The sequence below is a fragment of the Cervus elaphus genome, chromosome 11, assembly GCF_910594005.1.
Source record: "Cervus elaphus chromosome 11, mCerEla1.1, whole genome shotgun sequence".
Taxonomy (NCBI): domain Eukaryota; kingdom Metazoa; phylum Chordata; class Mammalia; order Artiodactyla; family Cervidae; genus Cervus; species Cervus elaphus.
In genome coordinates this window covers 57,211,051-57,223,529 of record NC_057825.1, presented here as the reverse complement: position 1 = coordinate 57,223,529, position 12,479 = coordinate 57,211,051, and the positions used below count along the sequence as shown (strand labels likewise).

Here is a 12,479-nt window from a genome sequence, read left to right as displayed (position 1 = left end):
CACTTATGCAGACACATAGTTAACAGAATAGTTGAATTAGAATTAAAAAAAAAAACAAAATTTATGCTTCACAGTTCTGTCCAAAACCTCTTTTAGGTGCATGACCTTAGCCAAGTTGCATCTTTTCACATCTTTCTCAGCTCCTTTTTTGTTTTATGTGAGTAGTAGTATCTGCCCCAGCAAAATTTATTCATCCAACAAACATTTACTGCCTCTTACTAGGAGCTCCACACTATTGGGTGCTGGGGATGGATACATGGACTGTCCTTGAGTCCAGGCCTGAGAGGGAGCTACATGTGTTAAAGAATTAACTGTGCTGAAATGGATGATAATGACATAAGAGGAGTTTGAGAGCGAAGAGAATGGAGACGTCAAGTGAGCGAGCCCTTGAACATGAAGTGTCAGGGAAGGTCTCGGCTGCTGGGATGATGTGAGCACCGGCTCAAAGCTGTGGTTGCCAAAGCAGGGGACCCTTATGTACTTGCTTGTCGGGGAGCCAGGAGATGGGTTCCATGTTTTCCAAATAATATAAGGGAAATTGGCCATTCACTGAGGAGAAGGCTAATTAAAAAGGCAAGTTTTCTCAGTTTTGCACTGGAACTAAATACCAGACTTAATTAGTAATATTAGCTCTTTCTTTCCAGAAGTCTTGAATATTTTGATTAGTACTTAAATAGTTTCTCTGAAGATAGGAAAATTCATTAGAAGTGATATTTGGGGGATGTATAAAATCATTTAAGACACGAGACAAAAAAAAATAAAGAAAAAAAGACGTGAGACAAGAGCCAAGTTAACAAAGGAACTTTGTTCAAAGAGTTAGAAACCTAGGTTATGCCAGATTATGTGTGATACCAAGTAGTGTGGCCTTTAGTCAGTGGGCACAGGGAGCTTTGGAAGTTGATCAGATTTCAGTTATAGAAACAAAACTGTCAGAAGAATAGAGGAAGGAAGAAGCCAGAGGCAGGAAGTCTTTTGTTTGTTTGTTTTGGGTTTTGTTTTCTGTTAATTTTTTTTAGTCCTTTTTTTTTTTTTTTTTTTGGTTTGTATTTGTATAGGCTGGATGTCTTTAAGATGTTCTAATGCGACATGCGAATCTGTCATAGAACAAGGGCAGTGAGACTGAAGAAGAATGAAAAGATTTAAAGGAAGCTTGAAAAACAGATCAAGAGTACACGACTGTTGTTTAAATGCAGGGGGTGAGGGAGGAGGCAGGTTTCATTTCTGATATGGATGTTCAGTGATAGGGTGGATGCAGAAAGCCTGGGGAGAGAAGGGAAGCTTTCTGAACGCGTTGTGGTGATGCCTTGCTGAAAATGCTGAAGTGGGGTTGGGAGAGGGATGAACTGTAAATACTACATTAGTTTAGGGATCTGTCAGATTACACATACAGTAAGTGGCGACTTTGGATAAAACTAGAACTCCTCGGCCTGCTTTTTGGAGATTGAAAGCTGTCAGGATGGCAGGTGAGGATGGGGGCAAGGACTGGTCTAGAATGGGAGACAGCCAGTATTCCAACTTAGGGCTTCCCTGGTGGCTCAGTGGTAAAGAATCTGCCTGCGATGCAGGAGACATAGAAGACACAGGTTCAATTCCTGGGTTGGAAAGATCCCCTGGAGGAGGGCATGGCAACCCACTCTAGTATTCTTGCCTGGGAAGTCCCATGGACAGTGGAGCCTGGTGGGCTGCAGTCCATAGGGTTGTAAAGAGATGGACACGACTGAGTGACTGAGCCCTCACACTGTGTCCCAGCTACCATTAGAGGGACAAACCTGATGAGGGGAGGAGACCTGGCCATCAAGTCGAGGTCATTGCGAACCTTTCTTGAAAGGGGCTTTGAAGAATCACGCTATGAGTGAGAGAACAGTGCTTGCTGTTGAACCATCCAAACAAATGACTTTGTAAACCAAAGTAGCCTGTAAGTGAGAGAAATTTCTAGAGTTTGCTGTTAGTGTTGATCAGTAGGCCATCTTCATCCAGGTAATGGATTATTATTATTTTTATTATTTTTTACTCCCAGGCAATCACCCTTTGAGGTAAATCACTCTTTGCCAGACTGGTCTTATCTTGAGACTCACCTTGGGTACTTGTTAAGCCACCATCTCTGAATCCCCTCTGCAGAGGGAACCAGTGAACCTTTACTGGTTTTTAACAAGCTCTCCAGATTATTTTGGTAATCAGGTCAATTTGAGTTATGCTGAGCTGGTGAAATCGTCCTGTTTTATCCATGAAAAAGCAATTTGAATGGAGCCATGAGCAGAACAACAGCAGGGCCATGGGGATGGGTACACAGGGTTGACTTCAAAGCTCTTTCCGCTGGAAATGCTGCCTGTGTAGTTTTTTTGATTTTTAAATAAGTTAAAGAGTTTTTCATCTCGTTCATAGAAACTGCCAAATAGAGTAGATCATGGGGAGATAAACGGCCTTAGATTCTCCGTTTTTTTGTTTTTTTGTTTTTTTTGAGGAAAGGGAAGGCCTTGATGTTTGTTCTAAGTGCTGTATCTTATTTTGACCTCTGGTTGTTCTGAATTCAGCTGGAGGGACTGTTTTTCCAGCAGTGTCTGTCTCCTTCATGTGGCTCTCAACCAATAGTATGTCAGAGCACCTCTCTCCAAGAATGTGATAAGATGTAACTGTCTCAACTATTAACTATCTCTTTGCCCTCCAGCTGTTACTCATTTCCAGCAGCTGCAGAAGGGAAAGCCCTCTTCCAGTGATGTGCTTGAGACAGAGCCCATAAATTGTAGCAGTGGGGATAATGAATTTTTTTTTTTTTTTTTGTCATCTGACATGTGCTTCCCAAGTGGCTCAAGTGGTAAAGAATCCACCTGCCAGTGCAGGAGATGCCGGAGGCACAGGTTTGATCCCTGGGTCAGGAAGATCCCCTGGAGAAGGAAATGGCAACCCATTCCAGTATTCTTGCCTGGGAAATCCCATGGACAGAGGAGCCTGGCAGCCTATGTTCATGGGGTCGCAAAGAGTTGGCCATGCCTGAGCGTGCAAGAAGAATTGACAGGGTTTGTTATGGGAATTTCTGTTATTCCCATTAAGAGGAGTTAAAAAGAATTAAGGATATACCATTCAAATCTAAGAACCAGATTATACTAAATATCAATGGCCAGTTTAAGAGCGTGATGTACTTAATTGTCCCTGCCTGCATGTTTTTCTTTCTTTCACTTATTGCTTAAATTCACATATACCCTCTAGATCCAGTTCATCATCTGAAAATATCTTGTTTATTTTAAAAAGCAGAATCTTTACATAAGACATATGCATCTTTAAAAAAGAAATGTTTATTCTTGGCTGTTCTGTCTTCGCTGCTGCTTGGGCCTTTCTCTGGTTGTGGTGAGCAGGGGGTTGCTCTCCATTTGCGGTGCTTTGGACTCTCACTGTGGTGGCTTCTCTTCTTGTGGAGTACGGGCTCTAGACACGCGGGCCTCAGTACTTGTGGCACACAGGCTCAGTAGCTATGGCTTGCAGGCTTTAGAGCGTGGACTCAGTAGTTATAACACATGGGCTTAGTTGCTCTGTGGCATCTGGGTTCTTCTCAGACCAGAGATTGAAACCATACAGCAAAGTGACTCAATTGAAAGTACGTAATATACTCTATTTTATATATATATATATATGTATATTATTTTTCATATTCTTTTCCATGGTGGTTTGTCAGGTATGAATTTTTTTTACCTTTCATTATGATATAATTTTTTGGCTCACTGTATCCTTCTCCATCTCCCGGTAGATCTCTATAGAATGCAAGATAATGTGTGGGGAAGGAAGTCCAATTGTTCCTTTTCTTTTGGTTTTTTATTCTAGTTTGTAGTATGGCAAAAATGTTTATTTTCATAAATTAGGCTAAGAGTTACTACTTGAACAATTCAAAGTGAAAATTAGTGTATAGATAGGGAACTAAATTAAATTAACACTTTTATTCACTTGATAAATTTATTCATTTGCTAAATGAGTAAGTCCTCTGAAAGGTTTCAAAGGAGTTTACTTGAACTGGCTTGTCTTATTTTCTTTGAAAGGTTTCAAAGGAGATTACTTGAACTGGTTTGTCTTGGTCAACTTGTAGCTTTACTTTGAATTTGTATATATCATATATGAAGTAGAATAGATAAAAGTAGCATTTTATAATCCAAGCCAGGAGTATAACTGTCTATGTTTGGAATTTGTGTCATCTTCGAGGAGTAGACAAATATACCTAACAAATTCCCAGAAAGACTGTTCTACACATCTTTTCATTCCGCAGATATTTGTTGAGAGCTTGTCATGTATCTGGGGTATATGTTCCAGGATGTGAAGGAAGAGCAGGTACAAAGACCTTGAGGGAAAATTGCACAAGATGTGTTTGAGGAATTGGAGGACTCAGTCTGCTGATATTGATTTTAGGTATGTGAACTCTGAGAAGCCTGTTACACAGTCTGAATCTGGCAGGCAGTTAGATATGTATCCCCAGAGTTCAGGGAAGGGGCCTGGAACCAGAAATATAAATTTGGAAGTTGTGAATGTATGTCGTTATTGTTGCTGCTGGCTGCTACTGCTAAGTCGCTTTAGTTATGTCTGACTCTGTGTGACCCCATAGATGGCAGCCCACCAGGCTCCTCTGTCCGTGGGATTCTCCAGGCAAGAATACTGGAGTGGGTTGCCATTTCCTTCTCCAGGGGATCTTCTCAACCCAGGGGTCAAACCCACGTCTCCTGCATTGCAGGTGGATTCTTTACTTTCTAAGCCACCAGGAATAGATGATATTTTAATCTAGGAGAGCACTAAAGAAAAGTACATGTAGGTAGAGAATATTTTTGGAGATAGGAGAGATGAGGAGCAATCAGGAAATGAGACTGAGAAAGGAAGCATAGAATGGAGAAAAAATAATTAGAATGGTGTCCTGGAAGCTGTGTGAGGGTGGTTGATGGAGGATGAACAACCAGGTCCTAATATATGTGTTATTCACTAAGTGGTGTCCTACTCTTTCCGACCCCATGGACTGGGGCTCGCCAGGCTCCTCTGTCCATGGATGGAATCCTAGTGTATAACACAGGGTTATTCAGTTGCTCAGTCATGTCCGACTCCTTGCAACCCCATGAACTGCAGCAGGCCAGGCTTCCCTGTACTTCACCATCTCCTGGAGCTTGCTCAAACTCATGTCCATTGAGTTGGTAGTGCCATCCAACCATCTCATCCTCTGTTTTCCCCTTCTCCTCCTGCCTTCAGACTTTCCCAGCATTAGGGCCTTTTCCAGTGAGTTGGCTCTTCACATTCAGGTGGCCAAAGTATTGGAGCTTCAGCATCAGTCCTTCTGATGAATATTCAGAACTGTTTTCCTTTAGGATTGACTGGTTCGGTCTGCTTGCAGTCCCAGGGACTCTTGAGAGTCTTCTCCAACACCACAGTTCAAAAGCATCAATTCTTCAGCGCTCAACTTTCTTTATAGTCCAACTCTCACATCCATACATGACTACTGGAAAAACCATAGCTCAGATTATATGGACCTTTGTTCGCAAAGTAATATCTGCTTTTTAATATGCTGTCTAGGTTTGTCATAGCTTTTCTTCCAAGGAGCGAGTGTCTTTTAATTCATGACTGCAGTTACCATCTGCAGTGATTTTGGAGCCCCAAAAAATAGTCTGTCACTGTTTCCATTGTTTCCCCATCTATTTGCCATGAAGTGATGGGACTGGATGCCATGATCTTAGTTTTCCGAATGTTGAGTTTGAAGCCAGCTTTTTCACTCTCCTCTTTCACCTTCATCAAGAGGCTCTTTAGTTCTTCTTAATGTAACACAGGGAATTACATTCAATATCCTATAATAAAGCAAAATGAAGAAGAATATGAAAAAGAACATAGATATATGTAACTGAATCATTTTGCTGTATACCAGAAGCTAACGCAACACTGTAAATCAGCTACAAGTTTTTTAAAAAGTGCCAATAAACTAGAGGGAAAAAAAATGTAGCTGATAGAGAGCAGGAGAGGTGGCTGGTCATGTGCTACTGGATGGTCAAGTGAATGGAATTTGTCAATGTGAAAGGCATGGATGAGTCCTATGAGAGCCTTTTCAATGGAGGGGTGTAGGGAAAAACTTGGTTAGAAATAGTTCAGTACAGGAATGGGGGAGAGGATTTGGAGACTAAGACTACACAACAACTCTTTCAAGGAGCTTTGTTCCAAAGTGGGGCAAGCAATGGATTGGAAGCTGGAGCATGGAGAGTTAATCTTCATGTTTAATCTGGTTTGGTTTTTAAGTTGGGAGAAATAGTAGCAGGTTTGATGGCTGGGGGTGGGGAGTGCTGTGTTAGTTGGGAAATAATTGATGTGAAAGCAGGAGGAGAGATTTTGAGGAATAAGTCCTCATATATGCATGGGGAAAGTACCTGTTGCCTGAGTGGAAGTGTTGGGAGTGGATGGGAATGTGGACAATTCACTTGCAGTACTAGGAGGTGAGGGGGATTTCATGGGTCCAAGTGCTGATACATAGAGAGATGGGATGGTGGGGTCTCTTGATTATTTGTTTTCCTTGGTAAACACCTGTCTAGGAGGCCTAGCCCCTGAGTTGCACGAGCTTGGAAGAAGTAGTGGAGGAAGTTTGAGGACAAAGGCAGAATGAAATAGTTAACCTAGGGCAGTGGGAGAGGATAGACTAGGGAGCCATATTATGATTGTGGAACATCATTTATAGTCCTTTTGACGTTGATGGTAAATGAATAAAAGTGATACCTGTCAGCATGGTTATGTCTGTCTGTCTTCAACCACACAGATGCAAGAGGGAGCAAAGGCAGACAATTGAGTTTAACTCGGGTTGGAGTTCTGCTAGTCCAGTGTGATGTGTAGGAGAGGAAAAAGGGAGTTGAAGGCATGAACAGGGAAGTGCTTAAAATGAAAGATGTGGAATTTAAACTGGATAAGAGGAACTTCGCTGGCAGTCTGGTGGTTAAGACTCAGCATTCCCAATGCAGGGGTCCTGGGTTCCATCCCTGGTCAGGGAGCTAGATCCCACACTCGGCAGCAAAGATCCCTCATGTGAGAACTAAGTTTTATTTACTTAGTAAATAAAAACTATCTTGGCTTTAAGGAAATAAAGTAAATAAAAACTATCTTGCCTTTAAGGAAAAAACAAAAACAAAAAACTGGATAAGGACAAAGTAAAGACATAATGGTGGTGAAGTTCAGGGTAACAGTGGTAGGATCAATAGCTAATAGATTCTGGTGGGGTCAAAGAAGTAGAGGAGGTGAGCTGAAAAGAGGAGTTGGTGGCTTAGGGTTGGATGCTTAACATTTCAGTGGGACAGGGAAGCTGTGATAGATAATGACAGTGTCTTAGGCTCTGATCATGGGAATGACTGGGGCAAGGTAGACAGATCTTGAAAACCCACAGAATGTGTTAATATTGACAGTGAACTAGGAGCCCAAAATTTCCAAGGAATGGAGCCAAGTGACCCAGAGATCAAAAGATAATTATTAGGAGGGGTAATGGATGGAGTGATTTGATCCTGAGGGTTTTTAGAGAGGAAGGAAAGAAAATAGTCTAGAAATGGTAGCACGGTATGAGGACTACACTTACCCCATCACTGGACCTGGTAAGGGTGATGGAGAAAAAGAATTCTCATAGCTTCTGAAGAAGTGTCTTCAGGTTTCTATTAGAGCAAAAAGGTGAGTGGACATTCAGGGGAGGCTGTTTCAGGGTAAAGGCTTCAGGAGTTGGGGAAATACAAGACTAAGGGACAGAAGAGGGTATGTTGAGTTCCAAGTGGGGATTAGAGTGTGGGGACGAGGAGTGACCTTGGACTCTGGGGCTTTTCATAAGTGGCACAAACAGAAAAAGGGCATAGTGCAGTTGTCTTGGAGGGCTCAAGACAAGGTGAAAAGACTACAAGTGTCACGGGGATGTACCCCTGCTCCCTGCCCTTACAGATAGAGGCCTGGGGAGAAGCTGGTTTCTTTCTTCATTCTTTATTGGCTGCACTGGGTGTTTGTTGCTGCCCTTTGGCTTTTCTCTAGTTGTGGTGCATGGACTTCTCCTTGTGGTGGCTTCTCTTGTGGAGCACAGACCCTAGAGCTTGGGCTCAGTAGTTGTGGCACATGGACTTACTTGCACTGTGGCGTGTGGGATCTTCCTGGACCGGAGATCAAACCCATGTCCCCTGCACTGGCAGGCGGATTCTTATCCACTGGACCACCAGGGAAGTCCGGGAGAGGCTGGTTTCTTTTGAGTGTGTGCCTTTGGAATCTTTTTAACTCTGTCCTTTTCATTGTGAATTTTACAGATCATTAGTGATCATCAGCACTTTAGATGGCCGAATCGCTGCCTTGGATCCTGAGAACCGTGGGAAGAAGCAGTGGGATTTGGACGTGGGGTCTGGTTCCTTGGTGTCATCCAGCCTTAGCAAACCAGAGGTGAGAATTTTCTGTTATGTGTTGACAGGAAAACTTAGTTAAAATGAGCACTTGCTGCTGTTACTAGTAGATATTTGCTTATAGGACTGGGGCTCAGGAGCTGGTCACCTAGGTGTGGGGGGTGTCTGTCTCTAGCAAGCTGTGTCCCCTGGAGGCATTTGCTTAGCTCTTCTTTCCCTCACTTCCCCCTTCTGTAAAATGAGGTGGATGATGTCACCTACTTCTTAGGATTGTTTGGGGCCTGAAATGAGTTAATCGTATAAATGAGTAATTGAGGATACTATCTGCTATACCAATAAAGCTCATTAGCTGTAACATCATAATTTCTTCTTCCTAACATCATCATCATCACCATCACGAGGTCCCTAGGAATAATAAAACAAATGTAAACAACTGTGTTTTAACAGTTGGAAATACATGTTGCAAAACCTCATAAATTATTCCCTATGTGTTCCCTCAGTTGTCCATCCTAATTTTGAATATAATTCATCTGACATTTTCTTTGAGTGTAATTTTAGACAAATTGGATTATTTGCAGTTAGCGGCTTTCAAAACTTTTCTGGCACATGACTCCCAAACTTGCACAGGTAACTTAGCTCCTCAAGAGCTTTAGCATCTGCTTGCGTAAAGTCACGACATTGCCTACCTTGATGAGCGGAGCAGGTTAAGGAGAATTAAATGACAGAAGTTTATTTTTCTGACCTTTAGTCTAGACTCAGATGAAGTCTCTCTCCTTTTCTGGCACTCTACCCTCTTGTTTAAATCATTTAAAACAGGTCCCTCTTTTGAGTTATGACTGCTGACATAGAAGCAGTCATCTGTTTTCTAGAACATTCTCAGCCTTTTACCTTGTTCTTAGAGGACAATCACTAGGATACTCTTCCTCCTCCTGCCCCCACCCCCACTCTTTTTTTTTGCCTCACCTTGTGGGATGTGGGATCTTACTTCCCTGACCAGGAATCAAACCCAAGCCCCTTGCAGTGGAAGCATGCAGTCTTAACCACTGGACCACCAGGGAGTGTTAGTCTGTCAGTCATGTCTGACTCTTTGTGACTTCGTAGACTGTAGCCCTGCCAGGCTCCTCTGTCTGTGGAATTCTCCAGGCAAGAATACTGGAGTGGGTAACCATTCTCTTCTCCAAGGGATCTTCCCCACCCAGGGATCGAACCCGGGTCTCATGCATTGCAGGCAGATTGTTTACTGTCTGAGCCACCAGGAAGGCCCCTCTGGAGCACCAGGGAAGTCCCCCTTTTTTTCCCCTTTCATTATCAATCTTTCCCTTTCAGAAAGCTTTTAAGCTGGTAACAAGTTTGGGAAAAACCTAGCATGAGGGGCTTGAGAATGACCTGATTAGTGATGATGGAATAACTGCTATCAGTGACCCCACTGCTCTCTAGAAAACCCAGGTTGAATTGTGTTCTGGAGCACCCAGGCAGATACTTAGGGAGATGGCACCGCCCAGCCTCCACGCTTGCTGTGTGCTGAGCCTTGAGTAGACTTTCAGAGTGCCTGCTGCTTATCCAGCAGTATGCTGAAAACATCTGTTGAGAATCGTGAACTTCTCTGTTGTGAATTATTAATATAAAAGCACTTTGATTATAAAGTATGTTACAAATTTTGAATCAGGTACAATAGTCAAATGAATTACTACCCAGACTGAAGAGCCGTTTATTTGTGTCCTCCTGGGATAATGCTTGGGCATGCACATTTTGCTTTATTTTCAAACTAGACATGAAAGATGATGAACAAAATCAGAAGACTGTAAGCTGTTTACACCTGAGGTAACATTCTGGTGTGTTGTAGTGGTGTAAAGCATGTGTACTTTTACAAACTAAAATATGCATACTTACAAAAAGAGAAATTGCATGTTATGACAAATAGTTGTGATAACCTGGGTGCCATTGAGTGTGTTTAAATTATAAGCAGCTGGTCAACCTTGAAGCTTTTCTTACTATAGCAGTTATATTAGCTATTTTTAAACTAGAGTTTTCTCACTGTCCCTACCATTTTCTGTGGCTTATTAGGGCTCTCTTGTTTTTTGTTTTGAAATTTATATATTTTAACTGGAGGATAATTAGTTTACAGTATTGTCATGGGTTTTGCCATACATCAGTAGGAATTAACCGTAGGTGTACATGTGTCCCCTCCATCCTGAACCCCCCCACCTCCCTCCCCACCCCATCCCTCCAGGTTGTCACAGAGTACTGGTTCTGTGTGCCCTGCTTCAAATATCAGACTCGCACTGGTTATGGGACTCTCTTGTTTTAAATGTCATGTTTCTAGTTTAATAGAAGACAACTTGATTTTCCTGTATGCTTCTGCCTTCAACATCTTGCATTGTTGTTTTGGTTGAGCTATATGATGAAGAAAATCCACAGGTAGTTGGGAAAAGATTTTTTTAGTAGCCTTTTCAGATAATTGTGATCATTCTTTTTTGGTTCTACACAAGAACAGGTGAAAGTTTCTGGAAGGTTAGTTGCCCTGTGGAATCTGAAATCATATCAATGAGCAGTTGTACTCTGTTCCAGTAACATCCATTGGCTTGCTTTTTACTCATGCATGATCTTCTAACATCATTGGGAACATATTGATTCATTGAGTTACAGAGATCTTGCAAATGTTGACATATTCCCTTGCAGAATGTTTTGTAAAGTCAAACTTTTTATTATCCCCACCAATCTCATGAGAAAATCCTTTAAATACTGGGAAGCTCACATGGGAAGATACAGCTTTTACAAGATTCTCATTTTCACTTGGCAACTTAGATTTGATCATTAACATAGTCAATTGTTTTCCTCAAAGTAAGAGGTTCACTTTGCTTATTTTTGAGAAAACGTCTGCCAGATACCCAAGTCTCATAATCATAGCTTTTCTCTCAGTTTTTCAAGTGAAAATGGAGCTTTGTGAGCAGTGCTGCTGGTTCAGCTCAAAACTCAGTCTCACAAGTGCTTTTTCTCAAAACATGCTTCCGTGTGGCTGAAGTCCTTCATGTGTACCTCCTGGTTGGTTGGGCAGGATAGTAGAAAGGTATGTATTTGGGTCACAACTTGATGAAATTAATTTTTATTGTTTGATCAACACTCTTTTTTAATGAAATTTATTTTTAATTGGAGGATAGTTGCTTTACAATATTGCAATGGTTTCTGCCATACATCAACATGAATCAGCCATAGGCATACATATGTCCCCTCCCTCTTGAACATCTTTCCCACCTCCCTTCCCATCCCACCCCTCTTAAGTTGTCACAGAGCGTCGGATTTGAGCTCTCTGCATCATACTGCAAATTCCCACTGACTATCTCTTTTACATATGGTAATGTGTATGTTTCAATACTGCTCTCTCAACTCGTCCCACCCTCTCCTTCCTCCACTTCGTTCATAAGTCTGTTCTCTATGTCTGCATCTCCACTGATGCCCTGCAAATAGGTTCATCAGTATCGTCTTTCTATATTCTATATACATGTGTTAATATATGGTATTTGTTTTTCTCTTTCTGACTTACTTCACTCTGTATATAGGCTCCAGTTTCACCCACCTCATTAGAACTGACTCAAATGCTTTCCTTTTTATGGCCGAGTAATATTCCACTGTATATATGTAGCACAACTTCTTTATCCATTCGTCTGTCAGTGAACACCTAGGTTGCTTCCATGTCCTAGCTATTGTAAATAGTGCTGCAATGAACATTGGGGTATCATCAGAACATTCTTGAATGAAACTTTTTTTCTTCTATTTTGTCACAAGTGTGTGACAAGTGAAGATTCCAGGACTACAAATTTGGTGCTAGATTTAGGCTAAAGCACCAATTTTAGTTACTGTTGCTTCTACACCATAAATGCAAGTATCACCCCAGGGAAAGGCAAACAGTACCACCTTCTTATGAAAACCGCTTGACCGTCTGCACTTGAGACAGAATCCACAGACAATGCTTTGAGACCAGCTGATCTAATATATAATAGAAATATTAGGAGAGTATTGGTAAGGTTATAAACATTAACAAGGAGAGAGAACTGTATTGTGAGCTTGGGTCACTTGTTATTCAGCAAGGTATGTGTCGCTCATCATCTAGAAGTTATGTTCAGAAACTGG

General features: G+C 41.8%; 1 protein-coding gene across 1 annotated transcript in view; it reads left to right on the top strand.

The window, feature by feature from the left end:
- Positions 1–12,479, top strand: part of EIF2AK3 (eukaryotic translation initiation factor 2 alpha kinase 3) — a 79,102-nt gene that overhangs the window by 7,583 nt on the left and 59,040 nt on the right. Inside the window, exon 2 of the mRNA XM_043917846.1 lies at positions 8,262–8,391. Coding sequence (XP_043773781.1) covers positions 8,262–8,391 — 130 coding nt within the window. The remainder of the gene's footprint in view (positions 1–8,261; positions 8,392–12,479) is intronic.